A 19,121-nucleotide genomic window follows, 5' to 3' on the forward strand; every position below is an offset into this window, starting at 1 on the left:
ATAGATAGATATAGACGAAAGACGACAGACGGAATGCATAATGTCCAATACCATGGACCAGATTTCAGGTTTTTTCGACACAAAGATCGACGTCGTATGGGGAGAAATGGCTGTGACAACGTGCTGGTTTGGAGACCGTTGGATTCTGAAACAAGCGGAATGCAGCACAGAAATGCGAGGTGAAGAGAAGCCTTTTCTTCCTCTTCCCATTGATACGTTTTGATTGTGAATGTTTGATTGCCAACGTACATTTAAACTCCAATGGCCTCTTCCCATTACATCGAACTCGTTTGATCGGACAACATGTCCTAGCCATATGTTAACGGTTCTTTGGACTATGTACATATTACGAGGAAATGTACTTTCGCTGCGTTGTGCATACTAGAAGTCTCAGATAGTGACCTTCAATTTGAATATAGAAATATAAAAACCTGGCAAAACGCAATGAAAGCGACAAAAAAAAAACCATCACTGGTTCTTTTGTGTCTTTTGTTCCATTATCGTTTTATATGCTGGAAAGTACCCTTTTTGTAGTATTTTGTCGTTTGACTGTACCTCACTTGGCTTTGGGTATCGCCGATGTTTGTCCCCTCGTTGCAAGCATTTCGTTTGAGTCTCATGTCTACCAAGACCAGCCTTTGCGCCCTCAGGCACATGAGTTACCCCGGGATTGTCCCCGCATCGACTTCGTGCCGGCCTGATCGTCAGCCAGTTTTCCAGTTTTCCAGTTTTCCAGTTTTCCCTTCTTTTCGGCTTGTCTTTCGCTTATTGCCTTTAACTCGGTTGATCGTTTACTTCCTCCAACGAGGTCGCTGGTCACCGATCTCATCTACGAATGATCTACGCGTCGTCCCAAATTTTGGGCCGATGTGAGCCAAGGGCCTAGAATGAGGCTAACCAAAGAGACCTCTGAGATGTGTTTTATCCTTGCGTCTCGTTGAGAATCGGCAGACTGCAGTATGCAACTGTCCTGAATTTTGCCTGGTCTATCGAACCGGCTCGAACCCGGTCCAGACTCGGATCGTCCAAGTGTTGCCCCCTTCTGTTCTCCAATGATCCTGGAGAGTATATGTCCTGTGACGCCCTCGCTGTTTTGTCTTTATGACGCCGTTTTCCTTCAACCTGATGTCTTTTCTTCGTCTCTTTTTCTTTATATTTTCCTATCCCTGCCTCCCTCCCCTTTTCCACATAACATTTTGACCTTTCTGACGCTGTGAAAAAGCTTCTTTGCCGACTCGACTCGACCATACAATACTCTCCTCGACGAAACATCAGTCGTTTTTTGTAACACTCACTCGGCCATGCCCTCCACCAATACGACTCAGGATGTCGTCTAGCTTGGAGCCTTCCACTTCCTTATCCGCCTCCACCTCTACCTCCACGGCCCAGGATGCTGCCAACCAAATCCGCCCCAGCGTCAACCTCGGCCCGTCCCTGCGTGTCACCGTGTGGGTCCTCGTCGCCGTGTCCGGCGCCTTTCTCGGCACGCGGCTCTACTGCAAATGGCGTCGCCACCGCACCCTCCACGTGGACGACGGGTTCCTGATGGCGGCGTGGGCCATGCTGGTGGCGGCCGAGGTTTGCACGACCATCGAAATCGCCTACGGGTTCGGCCAGCACACCGCCGCCCTCGTGGCCGCCACGGCGGGCGACGATACCGCCGCCGACATCACCGACCGCCTCAACCGCATCACGCTGACGGGCCTGCTCACCATCACGTTTGGCATCTGCGCCCAGGCGTGGAGCAAGACCTCGTGGGCCATTACGCTGCTGCGCGTCGCCAGCGGCTGGCACCGCCTGCGCGGCTTCGTGTGGTTTGCGCTCGTGTCCATGAACCTCTTCTTTGCCGGCCCCACGCTGATCTACTGGCTGCAGTGCACGCCCGTGGCCAAGGCGTGGCAGCCGCTGTTGCCGGGCACCTGCTGGCGTCCGCAGGTGGGCGTCGTCTTGGGCATTGTCGCCAGCAGTAAGCTTCTTGTGTCCTCGCTGCGCTCGTTTTGTGTCCTCTCCCTGTGTCCTCGCTGCGCTCGCTAGGGCTCCTGACATCCGCACCAGACGCAGGCTTCTCCTTTTGCTTGCTCACACTCGCTAACACCAACGACTAGGCTACTCCGGCCTCATGGACCTCGCCTTTGCCATCATCCCCTGGTTCCTCCTCCGCCACCTCCAGATTAGCCCGGCCGAGAAGCTCGGCGTCACCCTCGCCATGAGCATGGGCGTCTTCGCCGCCATCGCCGCCTTTATCAAGGCGTCCGCCCTCCCCTCCTTGACGTCGCCCGATTTTGCCTTTGACGGCGTCACCCTCACCTTGTGGGGCACCGCCGAGCCGGCCGTGACCATCATGGCCGCGTCTGTGCCCATGATGCGCGTCCTCGTCCAGTCGGTGCGGAAGCCGGCGTCTCCGGCGTCGTGGGCCGGCAGTGAAGAGAGCGCCCCTATGCCAGGTGCGAACCCTGGGGCCGGAGCAAATACAACTGCCACCGAAGCGGCAAACGGCTCGACTGGTCGGATGCAGCAGGCAACAGCAGTTGAAGAGGCTAGCCTGTCGCGAGCACCGGCAACCCATGAGTTGGAAAAGGGCATTCCCTTGCAGACGATACGGTCGTGAGTAGATCTGATGCCATTTGGAACTGGCTGGGCTGGACTGGACTGGACTATATTCGAGGAAAGGCTATGAATTATGGATTGGGACTGCACTTAAAAATAATTTGGTTGCCGTTATGTATGCATCGTTGGATCAAACCGTTTTCTGTTTACTGTTTACTGTTTCCTGGATTTGGAGTTTAGTTTTGGTTGTTTTTTGGAATTTATTCGATCTTGACTTGGGGTGGTCATTTGTTTACTTTTAAGCAAAAGTTCCTGGGACGTTTAGTGGAGTCAAATACACAGAGCAGCCAGCAAAGACATGTAAGTGATCTCGGCGGTAGTCAAGACTCGACAAAAGAGAGGAGCTGTGCACAAAATGCTCTTGTGGCTGCGAGAGCCCTAAAGTTGGCCGGAGACGGCTCGTGTTGTCATTGTTTGTGTACGGAGTCTTTTGTTCAGCTGTATTTGCTTATTATGGCCAGATGGTTTCTTATTTTGCGTGTTGGTGTCCCTCGACTCGTATTACTCCGTATTTCTGGTGATTTTCTTCGCAACGCCTATTGACTATTTGACTCTGAACGGCTTTGGTATGGTGGCTCCGATAGTCCTTTTTTTTTGTCGCTGTATCCTTCTCGGTTGCAATCCTTCCTCCAGGGCCTCGTTGTGTACGTAATTTACGCTGGCAGGTCAGGGGTTGTGTTATGCCTGCCCAGAAGATCGGCAAAACGAGCTAACCACAGTCTAATCGCATCGTTCGTCTTGGACAAAAAGGAAAACAAAGCAAAGAATAAAACTAAATCAGGGGCATTGTGATACGGTATCCTAGCAGGATCCTTCGAGAGTCCTTTTCCTACTCGCCAGCCAGGACGTGTGGTCCTTGTCGTTCTAGATTTGAGCCTCTAACGTTGACAATCGTGCCGAGTGAAATGACTACCGAAACCCCCAACCCAGTGCTAATCAGGGCTGGAATTGGAAATGCATAAAAAACAAATACAAAAAAACGTTAAGGCCGGCAAGAGTCGTGCACAATGTCATGCTTGGTACAATGTACACTAAGAGACTGGTTCGCTGGTAAGACGAGAAGGCGCCACAATGCAGCACGCTAGCGGGCCTATTTTGTATTTTAAGGTTGTTTTCGCGGCGTGATGTGGCAGGCAGTGCAAGAAAGAGGATTTAGTGAATAAAAATAAAAATAAACGTGAAATAATACTGGGGTCGGTGTGCATGGCTGCCAATAGCATCGAAGAGAAAGACAAAACTAAAACGAATTATTCGTGGGACTACGGATGGCGGAGGTACCTGCCGAAAATTCGGAACATGCGCGCGGTTGTCCTTGCCAGACGACTTGGTGAAGCCCCAAGAATCATAAGCACCACAAGCATCGTCGGCATCTTGGCCACAAAAGCTTGGAAGGCTTGGGCTCGTTGGCGCCTGGGTGCGCCTTGGGCGTCTTGGCTGCGAAACTCTTGGTCTGGGGAACGCGGCAAGATTTTTCTGGGCACTAGGAACAATTCTGACCGTTGCCATACGGGGCAGGCTGATTTCCTCAGTTGACTGTTTTTTTGGTTTGTCTACGTCTATTATTGAAGGCTTTGCGATATTGAGGATAATCACATTCTACGAGTCAATGTGAGATGACTCGATCGACAGATCTGGGTCGGTTGGCCTTCATATGGGCGGCTGAGGCAGGACAGACTTGCAGATTGGCGCCTGCACCGTATTATTCGTGACACGAGTAATGTCGTTCGTCGTATGTCATCCTCGTTTGGCCTCAACTCGAGTCCGAGTTATACTGCTGTCACCACCAGACTTCACCCCTATTTCTGGCGCCCTGCCTGTCCCATTTGCACCTTCCTCGCATGAATGCGGCTGACCCGCGAATGGCCCGCATGGCCCGCTTGGCGCCTGTCGTGTCACTCCGCAGAGCAGGCTCGTTTGGGAAGGATCGATGCGTGTGTTGTCCATCGGCGGTCCTTCCTGCTCTGGTCGCTGTCAGTCACTACGAAGTATCCTCGTTGTAATTTTTTGTTCTCCTCTGCCTCAAACATGACCGTTGTATTGCTTGTGCCTCTGGGTCCCTTTCTGGTGTCTCTCCTTCTTCGTTCCTGTTTCCACTTCCCTCTTTCCCATTTCCGGGTTTTGGGGCTCTGCTTTAATGGCATCGAAATAACCAAAAGAGCGATTTGAGCGAATCAACATTGGGCCAAAGCCACCCTATTGCTGCCTGTAAGCCTTGCCAAGACCGCACCAGTGCCGTTTCTTGCTATTCTCCTCTCCCCCCTTTCATCTTCCTTCGCCAAGAACTGCGCCAAGTCGACTGCGGTCCAGCAAAAGAAACAAAACGGAACAAGAGCAGAAACAAGCTCGGGTTAGCCTCGACAGTGGGCCTGTCACCAGCCGCATCAACTGTATTTCAGTTCAGCCGCTGTCACGGTATTGTCACGGCCACAGTCGCTCTCTCTCTCGTCTTGTCCTCTCTTTCCCTTTTCCTCCAGTCTGCTGTGGTCGTTGCGTCTTTTCCCTTTCGGCATTTTGCGTCTTATCTGTCTCTTTCCGCTTTCCTTTTCCTTGCGAGGCCAACCGTCTGCATGGAGCGGCTTCGCGACCGAGTTCCTTCTTTCTGACTCTTTCCTTCTGACTCTCTTTTCCCTCGTCACTTCTTCCCCAAGGTAACCCTGTTCACGCGCCTGTACCCACCTTTTCGTCGCGGTTCGCCCACATGGGGGCGGTGCCAGCGCCTTTTTGGTGGACCCTGGTTGCCTTTTTCGTCCTCCGTGCTTCCTTTCTTTTGCTTGGTGGCAATCTTATTTGGTCTTGGCAACGAGCATGGGGGGGCCCTACATGCACATTGGGGGCTTGCGATGGACCTATTGCTCGCTCGTCCCCGTATTTTGTCCTCGTCCTGCATCCATCGAGAGCCCTCAAGAGGGTCCTTTGGTCGTCATGTGTGAGGCTCAACATGGAGTTAAATAGGCGCACCGCCGCCCCCCCTTTTTGCCATTCTTACATTTCCGTGATGACATTGAAGTACAAGTGTGAATAGCCTTAATTGTCGTCGAGTCGAGCCATTCATCCTCGCCGTTTTTTTCACAAAGTCTTCCTCACTTCAACGCCAACATGTCTCGCTACCTCCTCCCGCTGGCCCTGTCGGCCGTGTCTGCGTCTGTGGTCCCTGCCGCGCCTGCTGTGGATGCCGGCGTCGCCGCGCGCGCCACCGACACCGGCTCGCTGCTCAGCTTCCCCATTGTCGAGCGCCGCACGTACCAGGGCCCGCCGGTGCGCCGCCGTGGCGTGGCCCGCCGCGACGACGAGGCCGTCCTGTACAACCACACCAACGTCGCCTACATGATTGAGCTCGGCCTCGGCACGCCGGTCCAGACGGTCCGCGTCCAGCTGGACACGGGCTCCAACGAGCTCTGGGTCGACCCGGACTGCAGCACCGTGACCACGTCGGCCAGCCAGCAGTTCTGCGAGTCGCTGGGCACATACGACCCGAACAAGTCGCGCACGTTTGTCGACCTGGAGGAGACCACGCAGCTGGCGTACGGCCGCGGCACCGCCGACATTGCCTATGTCAGCGACACCATTGTTGTGCCGGGCTCGGACAACTCGACGCTCAAGAAGGTGCAGTTTGGCGTGGCCACGGCCAGCGACGACGCGGCCGTGCCCATCCTGGGCGTCGGCTTCGGCAACAAGTTCAACCTGGACTACAACAACCTGGTCGACGAGCTGCTCGCCCAGGGCGTGACCAACTCGCGCACGCTCAGCCTGGCGCTCGGCAGCGCCACGTCGGACACGGGCCGCGAGGACCCGGGCAAGAACATTGGCAACGGCATCGTCATCTTTGGCGGCGTCGACACCAAGAAGTTTGCCGGCCCGCTGGTCAAGTTCGACAACCTGCCGCCGCAGGCCGGCGACCCGGGCCGGCCGTGGCGCTACTGGGTGCAGCTCGACTCCGTCGGCTTCACGCAGCCGGGCAAGACCACGTCCGACACGTACAGCGGCAGCAGCCTGCCCATTGTCCTCGACAGCGGCTCGTCCCTGAGCTACCTGCCCCAGCCGGTCATGGACGCGCTGGCCAAGAGCTTCGGCGTCCAGCCCCAGTCCGACGGCTCGCTCATTGTCGACTGCAACTTTGGCGACAAGGGCGGCTACGTCGACTTCACGTTCGGCTCGCTCGTCGTGTCCGTGCCGCTGTCCGACTTTATCTGGGCCGCCACGAGCGACCTGTGCGCCGTCGGTGCGCTGCCCTCGGAGGACACCACGGCGCTGCTCGGCGACACCTTTTTGCGCTCGGCCTATGTTGTCTTTGACCAGGACAACAAGAACATCTACATGGCCCAGGCCGCCAACTGCGGCAGCAACGAGCAGGTCCTGGCCAAGGGCGGCAACTACAACCTGACCGGCGAGTGCAACGTCGCCCAGAAGTCGGCTGCGGCCGGCGGTCTGTTGCCTCTGTCGGCCGCCGCCCTGTTTGGTCTGGTCGGCATCCAGGCCGTCCTGTCGCTGCTGTAAGCGGGTGGTCGGTCGCTTCGCCTTACCCAACTTAATGTTTATTGCATTCTATCAGGATAGAACACGGCCTGGATACACACAAATGGCGTTTGCTTTTTCTTTTTTCTTTTTCTTTTTGCGTTTCGTTAGTTTCTGTATGTTGATATACCAATACCAATGCCCAAGGCAAATCCAAAATATGTAACTTGACACAAATGTGTTGACAAGAAGGATGTGAAATCGGCGTGTCTTGCGTGACGGTAGAGACCCAAACCAAAAAGGAACCAAAATCATCCATTATAAAACCGACGCCCTACAGTAACGTCGGACCCTTCAAGGGCCTCGCCAGCGCTCTATTCTCCCTCATAGCCGCTTCTTGTTCGGTACCGTGTACACCATGCCGTCGTGCGCGTTGCCTGTCAGGTTGTGCCATGCATCGGCAGCGTACGTCAGGCCCGTCGACCACGGGTACCGGCCCGCCGACATGGGCAGCCGGTCGCGCGCGTTCACCAGGTAGCCCGAGGTGACGGGGACGGCCGGCAGTTTCGGCATCGTCTTGCGGACGGCCGGGTCGATGGTCGGCGTGGCCGACGTGGCGCCGCGCTTGCGCATTTCCTTCATGACCGACAGCACCGTCCGGAAGTGGGCGTCGGCGCCGGGCGTCCAGGTGCCCGTCGTGTAGCCAATGATGAAGCACAGGTTGGGCGCGCCCTCGATCATGCACGAGCGCCAGCCGTAGAGATCGGTGACGCGGATGGGCTTGCCGTCCACGAGGGGGATGCGGCCGTTCATCAGCTGCACGTACAGGCCCGTGGCCGTGATGATCATGTCGGCCGGGATCTCGTCCCCCGACCCCTTGAGGCGGATCCCTGTCGGCGTCACCGTGTCAATGTGGTCTGTGACGATGGTGCAGGGGTCGTTTTGCAGCGCCTTGAAGAAGTCGGCGTCGGGGCAGAGGCACAGACGCTGCTCAAAGGGGTTGTAGGCTGGCTTGAAGTGCACATCGACGTCCAGGTCCTTGGGCAGGCTCCGCTTCGTCAGCGCGCGCAGCAGCCGGCGGCCGGCGCCCGGGAAGGTCTGCAGCCACCACACAAACACCGACTCCAGGAACATCTGGCGATACCAGTCGATCCAGTCGGCGAGGCGGCGCGGCAGGAGCCGCTGCAGCAGCTGCGTCATCTTGTCCTTGCGCGGCAGCGCCATCACGTACGATGGACTGCGCTGCAGCATGGTCGTGTGCTTGGCCACTTTGCTCACGTGGGGCAGCATAGTGATGGCGGTGGCGCCCGACCCGATGATGACGACGTTCTTGCCCTTCATGTCGATGTCGCTGCTCCAGAACTGCGGGTGCACGACCTCGCCCCGGAACTGCTTGATGCCCGGGATCTCGACTTTCTGGGCCTCTTCGTAGCTGTAGTACCCGCTGCAGTTAACCAGCCACCGCGCCCGGACCGGCGGCAGCTGCGCACCCGTCTCGGCGTCCGTCACGTCCACGGTCCACATCTGCTCCGCCGTCGACCAACGCCGGTCGCCGACCTTGTTGTTGAAGCGGATGTGCTTGTCGAGGCCGTGCACCTTGGCGGCGTCCTCGGCGTAGGCCTGCACGAGGGGCGCGTCTGGGAAGTTCAAGTCATGCGGCCACGGGTGCCATGCGAAGCGAAACACGGTCGCCGACGAGTCGGAACGGGCGCCGGGGTACTTCCAAAAGGCCCATGTGCCGCCGATGATGTTGCGTCCTTCGAGGATGGCGAATTTGGCGTCGGGGATTTGCTTCTTGAGCAGGTAGGCCGAGTTGAGGCCAGACAGGCCGGCGCCCACGATGATGACGTCGAGCTCCTCGACGCTTGCGGAGCCCATGGTGAAGGGTAGCGGTGTTGTTGAGGAGCGAGAGGAGGAAGACAAGAGAGAAAAAAGAGAGGAGGCGACGCGGCCACGGGAGAAGGAAAAGGCGCTGAAGTTGGAATTGGAAAGGGCAGAAAAAGCCAAAGGGGAAAGAGGTATGGGTTTGAAGTACAAAATCTACGGGAGGAAAGAAGCGTTAACCGAAAGCGTGGAAAGAGCTATCAAGGGCGTATGCCGTTTTGGAACTGGGGGGGAAGGAACTAAAATTGGCGGAGTTGACTGAGTCCAAAATGGAAAGAGCAAAAGAAAATCAAGAAGAAATGTAGGAAACGCCCGAACAAACCCCAATGTCGATCCCTGGACGAACTGTCGCAATACAGAAGATACGCCTGGCGGTGGCAAGTCCGGCCGATGTCAGTTCCCAATGATTTGGAGCTGTGGTGTCGGATAACGTTGCAGTTTACTGTCACAAGCCGTTGCGGAAGGATTTTCTGAAATTTTGGGATGGTAGGTAAGGGTAGCTTAGCTATCGTGGGAAGGGGCGACTCTGCTGGGCGTGCGAAAGGCGGGCGGGCAAAACTGGACCCAATGGGGAAGTGCACAGGGACTGTGTTGAGGAAGGGACGAACGGCAACGGCATGGCGCATGTTTTCTGCAGGCAGCATATTTTGTGCTTTATTTGTCCGAACCCCGTACCCAATACGTCGTACACCAGCTGCTTACACGGTGACATCGCGCAGGTTGAGCTGTCCGTTCACTTATCTAGCCGCTATCGAATCCGCGGACGCCATGCCCATGACAGACACAAAAGATACGGCAAACGGAAAAAGATGAACAGATGCGCTCACAACGAGGCCAAACAAACAATCGCAGTTCTTTTGCTACGACGCAGATCTTGCCCTGATAGCCCCATGTTCCCGATCTTCCGGTCTTCCCCTCATTTTTCTCTCCATGATCTGCGTCTGCTTTCCGGGGAGACAAAGGAATGCCTCGGCTTCGGTTGCCTTCATGTGCCGTTGCTTAGCGGCCTTTGTACGAACTGTACCAATTTGGCACACATTCCACGCCGATGCGTAACAAAAGGGGGCAAATGGGCGCTTACAATGTCCGTCGGCCGGCAGCAGTTGTTTTGCGATCTTTCCTTGCCCACGGGGACGATTGGGTTAGTAGTGGGATCGGCAGGACTGGTTTTCTGGTCGCATTCGCAATCGTTTGCGGGCTACGACCAACAAGGCGAGAGGATGCAGAGATGCCGAGATGCAGAGGCGAGAGATGTCCAGCGTGCAAGCGTCCAAACGTCCAAAGTCCAAACATGTCGTCCGACTGGGGCTGCAAATCCGACAGTTGTCGCGCTTTGCATGCCTGAAATACGCAAGCTCTTGTGCCTCTTCGTTCACAATGTATGTGAGCATATGATGGTACACAACAACAGAGTGTACATTGACGTAGACTGTTTTGACGTTGTTATCGGAGAAGGAATAGTTACATGTCGTCATACCCAATATACTGAGATGTTCTTCCTTGGCGGTCAGCACACTGCAACGCTGCGATAAAAAAACGTGTAATGTTCAGATACCGACAAAAATCAATTTATTTTAAGTGCTGACAGGAACGGGACGCGGAGGATTTTCGAGCGGATCGTATTACAAAGTACTTTGTACTCAACCTAGCGACAAGCAGTGGGGTGGCTGAGGCAAAAATGTGTGAGATTGTGTATGGAATATGAGACTCCAGAGTACAGAAGTACGACGTGGACTATGTGCCTCAGACGACCGGCATCTCTCGACTGCCAACGTTTGCTAAACTCCGCAGGCTAACGACAGTGATATGGCAAAACTAGTCATGTCACCGGACTGTTTTGGCGTTCCGCCGTACACATCGCCAGCCGGAAGGACACAATCGCTCTGTCGATTCGACCTGGGCTGGCATGCTGTGATATGGCGGACGATCACGGCCACAGAAGATTGTCGATTGTATGGGGACAATGGACAATGGCCTTGTCTTGGCCAATCCACGTGGAATTTGTTAAACCCGTCTGGGTCGCCAGGATCGGCAGAGACAGAACAATTCCAGAAGAAATCAAAGACAAACGAGGAGGGAGAATGGAGCGTTGGCCCAGATTCCGTTGGAAGCGATGTGTAGCATGTGTCCGTTACCGTAGCATTGGGAGTGTTGTCGTCCATGGCCAATGCAACAGCGTTTGCCGAAGGAACATCTCATACTAAGAACTGACAGAACACAGTTGGAGCATGGAGGAGGACGTTGGTGCGACTACAACAAGCTATATTTTGTACTCTGCGATGTTCTCACGGGTTGTCTTTGCTCTGTTTTGTGATTTCTGTTTTCGCGGATTTATCACGAGGCGATGGCACTGAAAATGGCAGTGATCAGTGTCAATGCGTCGCTTGCATGGACTCGAGATCGAACCGTCTTGATGACTGAGGGTGACGAGCTATTGCCATAAATCTGACTTGGTGCAGGGAAAGCCCACTTGCAAGTAAGACAGTCCATTGGCACGTAGGTTCAGGACGCAGGATGCAGGATGCAAGCAGCCAGCAAAAGGACATGATAAGCAGGGCTGGAAACAAAACGGGAAAACGAGAAACGTGGTCAACGTGGTCTGCGTGGCAATTGTGACGAAAGTCAGGTCATGCATGTGAGATATGTACGACGTAGGAGAACCGTAATATTGGACAATGGACAGCAACCAAGACCATTCGGAGCGATGCTGCACGTCCAAGGAGAGATGCGAGAGACCAGTCGAAAAAGGGAAAGGCCGCACTCCGTATGCCATATTCCTCCGTCAGCGCAACGAGGCCGTCGAGGTCGAACAAGACATTGGAAAGCTTCGTCTTTTGAGCCTTGATCACTGCCATTTCAGCTTCGACCGACTTTGCGCCCACACAGGCACCCTTCAGGCCTACAACGCCCCTGGCCCTTGCGTCGGGAGGCTGGATAGCGGCCCCCATCTAGCGCTAGCTATCACAGCTTACTGCATGTCTTTTAGTGGGTTCGCGCGCAGCTGAATGGGGCCAGACCGACACTCTGACTGGGCCCTGGATCTCCTCTGGGAGCTATGCCAAGGCAAGTTAGGTGACCAGCATTCGGGAGGTGTTCCGTGTGATGGGTTCTCGGGGTTCTTTTTGACGTTTTCTGTTATGTTGATTTCCTCCTTTTTGATCACATCTCGTTATATTGGAAACGAGAGATGGGAGAAAGCAAGCGTGTTAGAGGAAAAGGAAGGGCGGAAATCAGCAAGAAAAGAAAGTAAGAAGGGGAATATAAAATGACAAAAAGAGTCGTCCACTAACTAGCAGCTGCAGGATCGACAGTGCCGTTTCCTCTTTCAACGGTCGAGCTGAGCCCACCGACCCTGCTCATGCTCCAGGAGCTATTTACATGCAAGGGAGATACGTGCTGAGCTTGACAGAAAGTCCACGGCGGATGGAGGAGTCCGCACGCCGTGCTTTTTTTTGTCGACACAATCAACAACCTATCATGGATGCAGTCGCAGAGGTGCACATTGTCCTGAGCCAAAGTACCAATCACCTTGCGACGTGTGTGGCCAGGAAAATGACGAGCAAGAGGGATGCCACCTTTACCCCACGAACGACCTCTCCTTTCGTCTTAGTTTTCCTCGTCTATCCGTAGTGTGTCGTGGTGTCTCGCTTTCTCGTGGTGGTTGTCCCGACACGCCGTTCTGTCTCATAAACGCCCCTTGCTTCCATGCTTGCCGGCCACGCATCTCGCATGCCACGCTGTCTTGCTTCTTTTTGTCGTTCCTTTCTTTTTTTCTTTCTTTCTTTTTGTTGGATTTCGTGCTGTCCTGCGTCCATTCATAAACGGGCTCCCATCTCCCTTGTACATCGTTTCTTCCTTCTTCCTCCTCGTCCTTTGCAGCCAACGCCTCTCTTTTCTTTTGTGCTTTTTTCGTCTCCTTTCGTCTTTTTCATCCTACATACCACCAGAGATCGCCCGACGATCCTTTCTCCTTCTCCCCCGCGCCTACATCACTCGGACGCCGCACAAACCCCCGACACAATGGACGGAGCGCCGACCCAGAAGAGCCTGACGGCCGCCGAGGCGTTTGACAGCGTCGGCCCGGCCTACGAGGACGCCTTCAAGGGCCTGCCGACGCAGGCGGCGGCGCTAGAGTGGCTGGTGCAGCAGCTGCGCGATGCGCCGCCGCCGCCGTCGTCCAACGGCGAGACGGCGGCCAAGACCAAGAAACAGATTGTCGACGTCGGCTGCGGCACCGGCCGCCCGGCCTGCAGCGTGCTGGCGGACGCCGGCCACGACGTGCTGGGCATTGACATTTCCGAGGCCATGCTGGCGGCGGCGCGCGCGCGCGTGCCCAACGCGCGCTTCGAGCTCATCGACGTGCGCGCCTACCTGCAGCGGGAGGCCGCGGCGGGCCGCCAGGGCACGCTCGACGCTGTCACCGTCTTCTTTTCGCTCATCGCCGGCGTCACCCAGGACGACATTCGCGCCGTGCTCGCGGGCCTCGCGGGCCTGCTCAAGCCGGGCGGCTTCCTCGTGTTCTCGACGGTCCCGATCCCTGTCAACAACGAGGCCATCAAGTGGATGGGCCGCCCCGTGGTGGTGTCGAGCCTGTCGCCCGAGGAGGGTGTAGCGGCGGTCCAGGCGGCGGGCCTGGAGGTGCGCTACGAGGGCGTGACCACGTTCACGCCCAAGGGCGCCGAGGTGGGCATCTGCGCGCCGGACGAGGTGTGGGAGGAGACGCACCTGTTTGTGTATGCGCAGAAGCCGGTGGCGGCGTAGACGAGGTCACTCGAGAAATGGATCCACAGGACAGACCAAAGAGCAGCATGAGAGCATAGGCAATATGAAAAGCATGGTCACAGAGAGAGAGAGTGCTCTACTGTTGTTCTTTTAGTCTACTGCGCTTGTCGATTGTTTTGTTGTCGGCATACTTTTCTTCCTCGTCAAATTCATTGTATATTATGTCACTCAAATGTTCCGCAGGACATGCAATTGAGAAACATGTGGTAAGGAAAAACAACGGCGTCTCGTTCTTGCCGTATCGTGCTCACAGGCTGCAGCTGTATTTGGTAAAGAGGTATCTGCAGGGCTATCTAAAACAAACAGCAACACGTTGTCTCTGGGGTATTCCATCACACATCTTGTCCCGTTCCCTCTCCCCTCGCTCCCCCCCTCCGCCCACCCAACCTCCCACTTACAAGGCCTGCTTCCCCCGTGACTCAAACGGAAGAAGGAGCACCAGCACACCGGCCGCCAAAAACAGCGCGCCGCTCGTGTAGACGGGGGCGCTCGTCTGCAGGTTGGCAAACATGGCGATGATGGGGGCCATGATGCCAAAGATGCGGTTGCAGGTGGCGGCGAGGGCGTTGCCGGTGCCGCGCTGCGGGGTGGGAAACAGCTCGGGGGTGAAGCTGTAGAGGACGGCGTACATGACGCTGCTGGCAAAGGAGAAGGCGGCGTTCCAGCCGAGCAGGGCGTTGGAGGTCAGGGCGGTGGTGGAGCCGTACAAAAACACGCCGGTGACGGCGGTGGAGAGGGCCAGGGTGCCCTTGCGGCCGAAGCGGGGCAGCTCGACGAGCCAGCCGCCAATGAGGGCGCCGGGCACGCCGAGGACGGCGACGATGAGCGAGTTGCGGTAGGTCAGGTAGGTCGAGCCGTCGCCAAAGTGGGCGCCGCGGGTGGCCTGGATGTAGGGCAAAAAGGCATTGTACAGCGGGTAGGCGAGCCCAATCAGCGCCCAGACGGCCATGATGAGGCCCGTCGACAGGGCCAGGCGGCGCGTGGCGAACAGCGTCTTGATGCGGTCGGCGTCGACCTCGGCGAGCTTGCGGCGGATGGCCGTGGCGGCATTGGCGCGGGCGCTGCTGCCGCGTCCGGCGTTTGCGGCGGACGCGTCGGACGAGGCCCCGGCCCCGGCCCCGGCCGCCGGGTGGACGTAGCCCGCGGGCTCGCAGGCCTGCAGATCGGCCAGCGTCAGGTCGGACGTCGTGCCGTTGCGGCGCGCGACTTCGTGCACAATCTGCACGGCCTCGGCGTCGAGGCCGCGGCCCATCAGGTACTTGGGCGACTCGTAGATGGTGAAGCACAGGAAGCGGATGGCAAACATGATGAGCGTCAGGCCGCCCATGGTGATGACAAAGTAGCGCCAGCCCATGTTGGCGGCGCGCGTGCACTGGCCGGCGGCGGCCACGTCTTCCTGGCACGTCAGGTTGCCCAGCAGCGGCCAGGCGATCAGGTTGGCCACCACCTGCGCGAGCGCCCAGTCGACCGACAGGATCGTCAGCAGATACTGGTGCGACGCGGGCAAGAACTCGAGGAAAATGGCCGAGTCGACGGGCAGGTTGCCGCCGACGCCAAAGGACCAGAAGGCGTCAAAGACGCCCACGGCCGCAAAGTTGGGCGAGCCGGCCGCAATCATGCCCCAGACGGCGGCCAGGCCCAGCGTCGCGTTAAAGGCAAAGCGGCGCCCAAAGATGTCGCAGCCAAACCCCCAGAAGACGGCGCCCGCCAGCAGCCCCAGGTTCTGCGCCAGGGTCAGCAGCGGCGGCCGCGCCGGCTGGAACTCGTTGGTCACGGGCGTAAAGATGAGCGACGTCACAATCGGCCACAGGTTGTCGCTGGCCCAGCCGAAGCCCACGACGGCAAACAGCTGCCACTGGTACCGCCCCATGCCAATGGCCTGCACGGCCTGGTTGAGCACGCGCGCCTTGGCCGCGTAGACGGGGTCGATCTCGCCGATGGGCAGCAGGAGCTCGGCCGACGCAACCGATGCGTCGGGTGGCGGGAGATCGTCGCCTTTGTCGGTCTTGTCGGTCTTGCCGGTCGCGTCATGGCCGTTTGTGGGATCGACAATGTCAGCAACCGTATCGCTGGGAGGCCCTTTGGGCGGCTCTTGGGCCGCGTTCTCAATGTCGGCCATGGTGAAAAGGATGGACAGTAGACGTCGATCGAAAAGCACAAATGCAGAAGGGTGCAAATGGAGGGAAATGTGCAATGTAAAAGCTGAATGCAAGACCTGTCTGTGTCGGGGTGTCCTATCCCCGTCTATTTATCCCACAGTCTGCGAGTCTGCGCAGCTGTCGTGTAAGTTAATTAAAGTTTGGGTGCAACGCGACTACTGATGTGGAGTTGTAAAGGACGGTGCGGGAGACGGAAGGGTGGGGGCAAAGGTGCGACCGAACTGTCTGCATGCATGTTAGCTAGGATTGAGGAAATAATGAAAGAGAACAAAAAAGAAAAAAGACAAAAAAGGGAAAAAAAGAAGGAAAATTGTAACAAATGTAACGACGTAGCCGAGAGAACAAAAAACCAACGACAATACGAAGGAGTCAGACAGCAGGCGCCCAATAACATCGATGCTGCCAAGGCCAGGGTGCGATGGCGTGCGATGGCGACGACTGCCGATCTCCTTTCGAGCCTATTGCGTCGTGCTTGGTCCACAGGTCGTGTGGTTCTTTTGTGCGTCCGTATTCTGTAGTTATGGTGTGACCGCGCTCGGAGCAACACTTGTGCAGAGCACTCCCACACTTTGCACTTGCAGGGCATTAGCATTAGCGTCGCCTTGTCCGTTAGCGCCAAGGGCGGGCAATGTACATCTTCCGTGTAAGACGCTCGTTCGGGGCACCGTTTACGTGAGCAGCGCTGATTCCAAAACGCCACGCAAAGGCGAACACCAGGCGCCATCAAATAACAAACACGCTCGTGGGCAAAACTGGCGAGGAGTTGACGAATCCCAGAGGGACTCAGTATGTGCCAGTGCGTCGTAGGATGTCCAGATGCATGTACATTCGTAAATATCGAGTAGTATTTTTTTTTTAAAAAAAATTCATTCAAGTTTACTGGCTTCATCAATACCTTCATTTCTGCCTCGTACGCATGCCGTCATTTTCTGACAGATGCCATCGGACATTGCCACGTGACTCATGGGCTCTACTTTGTACAGTCTGTCAGGGTTGATGGTGATAACAATGGCGCACATCAAAATTCCATTCCATACTATCTACAGATGCACAGAAGTACGTGTGCTCACGCTGACACATCCACATATGCTGCATGTAAGTGATACCACACCCGTGAGGGAAACAGCACGCCAACTCCCACTGCTGCTCCTTACCCAGCGGCAACATAAGGTTCTGCTTTTGGGTATAAATATTCCTCTTCCCCTCTCCTGTCTCACAACCTCCAGACTTCAAACTCATCAAGCAGAAGCATAAAACTTCGGCAGGGGTTTTATATCAGCTGAGCGACAAGTAGGTCACACACATGGTCCTTGTGGACTGTGGGCTTGCAAGAGAGTCCTGCAACAGGTTACAAAGATGGCTCACAAAGATGGCTCAAACGATGGTTCAGACGATGGTTCAAACGATGGCTCACAATGGCTCAAAAACAAAAGGTCAAGAAAAGGGTTCAAGTACACAAGGCCAAGCAAGATGGGTTTCGCATTGGCAAACGATGTCGCTATTCAGCTTCATCAATTGATTGCACTATCTGATACATTGGGATGCTTTCATATTTGACAGGTATCTTTCTGCTTTTCAAGGCATCAGAGGCCACCCGTGCCATATTCCCTATCCCGCTTTGTCCTATTCTTGTTCATAAAGTTTCAAACACTCTCGGGGAAAAGCTTGACGGCAATCTGGGGGCTTTTAGACTTTTGAGAATATGCATTTCTGCAAACATGCACACCGGCCTTTGCTTCTCCATCTCAATGAAGCAGGGATGCAACTGGCAGCGCCACTGTCCCAGCAGAGCAATGCACCCACCCTAGCTTCCCCGCCAGAAGATGACCGCTGCACGATTGTTTCTTGCGCGTGACTGAATCTTTGTGGCATATCTGTCACCGAGGGCGTGGTCGAGGGAAAGCGGTTGAAGTAGGGCTTCTTCGACTGGCAGTCGAAAGCAGTTCTAGAGGACACGACGAGGCGTGCATAGGTCGACAAAATTGTTAAACCCACGGTGTTAGCAAAAGGATTTTAATCATTTGCTGGCACGGGTAGAAGGAAATGAAAAGACAGCCAAGAAAAAAAAGAGAGATCAGACCCGGCAAAAATCATACCAGCAGCCGTTGATGTTTTATCTTTGCTCCTTAAGAAGAAGCTCGACATCTGTCTTTAATCATTTCAATTCAGCGGACCCAAGAGAAAGAAAAGAATGCAAAGGCAAGAGAGTACTGGAAGAATTAAAAGAGCATAGTGCAACGAACCTTGAAAAGGCCACATGAATCAGGCTACATTGGTTTGACACATGACAACCACAGGGAGAATCGCACCATGCAAGACGTTAGCATGCTGCCAGGTATGAATGGGATGCCGCGAGGGATATATCTTACCTCTTATTTCGTGGATTGTCAGAGACAGCTTTACAAGCCACGGTATTGAGTCGATCTTTGCCAGATGCCAGGTATTCGAAGTCCTCCTGTGAGGCACTCTTCGGTCCTGGCCCACGAAACATACGGGGGTTGTTTGTAGAGAACAGGGGCAGTCAGTATCAAGTCATGCAGCGCTGGTAGCGAGACTAACTGGTGATGCAGAAGGGGAGATCACTTACCGAGGGAAAACGAAACGCCTATGCCTGATGGTTCGCCTCCCAACCGCCCCTGAACCATGGTGTCGATTTTATTGATGACTTGTAAGTTGCCTGTTGTTTATTTGCTGAGTCGAAAATTTGCGGTTCACCACCCAACCACCCCTGAACCTATGTTGACCTCAAGAGCTGTCAAGAAGTCATGATCCCCCAGACCATCCCATCCCCCAGGTCATCTATCCCCCAGACCATCTATCCCCCAGACCATCTATCCCCCAGACCATCCATCCCCCAGACCATCCATCCCCCAGACCATCAGTCCCCCAGTTACCATCCAGATAGATTGAGCCCCCAGACACTAACCAAGTTGATACATCTTTGTTCCGTCAGTTTGGTAACCGTCAGGTATTGCTGCCCCCCAGTCCCGATCATGATGTGCCGCCGTGCCGGCTGAGAAATGAATCTCCAAGAGGAATTGAAATGTGCCGCCACCAAGGGAACCAGAAGAGCTATAGGGGTAGAAGCTAATCTGGAACACCGAAGTGTTGAGCCTGTGGTAGCCAGCTGGAATTTGACCTTTGATCTGAGCAGTGTGTTGGATTATTCATTAACGTGAGAGCCCTGCTGTGCGGCTGGGTAACCTCAAGAGAATCGCTCATTGAAGAGACGATCTT

General features: G+C 55.5%; 5 protein-coding genes across 5 annotated transcripts; 3 read left to right on the forward strand and 2 right to left on the reverse strand.

Annotated features, from left to right (window-relative positions):
- Nucleotides 1-1,326: 1,326 nt before the first annotated feature.
- Nucleotides 1,327-2,608, forward strand: SPSK_01766 (uncharacterized protein; the record flags this gene model as incomplete). The annotated part of the gene is made up of 2 exons (XM_016728671.1): nucleotides 1,327-1,966; nucleotides 2,106-2,608. 2 exons carry the CDS (start codon nucleotides 1,327-1,329, stop codon nucleotides 2,606-2,608), a joined length of 1,143 nt encoding a protein of 380 aa, XP_016589883.1.
- Nucleotides 2,609-5,703: 3,095 nt separating this feature from the next.
- On the forward strand, nucleotides 5,704-7,101 carry SPSK_01730 (candidapepsin-4 precursor; the record flags this gene model as incomplete). The annotated part of the gene is made up of 1 exon (XM_016728636.1): nucleotides 5,704-7,101. One exon carries the CDS (start codon nucleotides 5,704-5,706, stop codon nucleotides 7,099-7,101), a length of 1,398 nt encoding a protein of 465 aa, XP_016589884.1.
- Nucleotides 7,102-7,443: 342 nt separating this feature from the next.
- On the reverse strand, nucleotides 7,444-8,937 carry SPSK_01701 (monooxygenase; the record flags this gene model as incomplete). Its single annotated transcript, XM_016728608.1, has 1 exon — nucleotides 7,444-8,937. The coding sequence occupies one exon, from the start codon at nucleotides 8,935-8,937 to the stop codon at nucleotides 7,444-7,446; it is 1,494 nt and encodes a 497-aa protein (XP_016589885.1).
- Nucleotides 8,938-12,963: 4,026 nt separating this feature from the next.
- SPSK_01940 (type 11 methyltransferase) lies at nucleotides 12,964-13,704 on the forward strand (the record flags this gene model as incomplete). The annotated part of the gene is made up of 1 exon (XM_016728838.1): nucleotides 12,964-13,704. The coding sequence occupies one exon, from the start codon at nucleotides 12,964-12,966 to the stop codon at nucleotides 13,702-13,704; it is 741 nt and encodes a 246-aa protein (XP_016589886.1).
- A 415-nt stretch (nucleotides 13,705-14,119) lies between these two features.
- Nucleotides 14,120-15,844, reverse strand: SPSK_01635 (major facilitator superfamily protein; the record flags this gene model as incomplete). Its single annotated transcript, XM_016728543.1, has 1 exon — nucleotides 14,120-15,844. The coding sequence occupies one exon, from the start codon at nucleotides 15,842-15,844 to the stop codon at nucleotides 14,120-14,122; it is 1,725 nt and encodes a 574-aa protein (XP_016589887.1).
- Nucleotides 15,845-19,121: the final 3,277 nt, after the last annotated feature.

Source organism: Sporothrix schenckii (genome assembly GCF_000961545.1).
Source record: "Sporothrix schenckii 1099-18 chromosome Unknown Cont42, whole genome shotgun sequence".
Lineage (NCBI taxonomy): Eukaryota > Fungi > Ascomycota > Sordariomycetes > Ophiostomatales > Ophiostomataceae > Sporothrix > Sporothrix schenckii.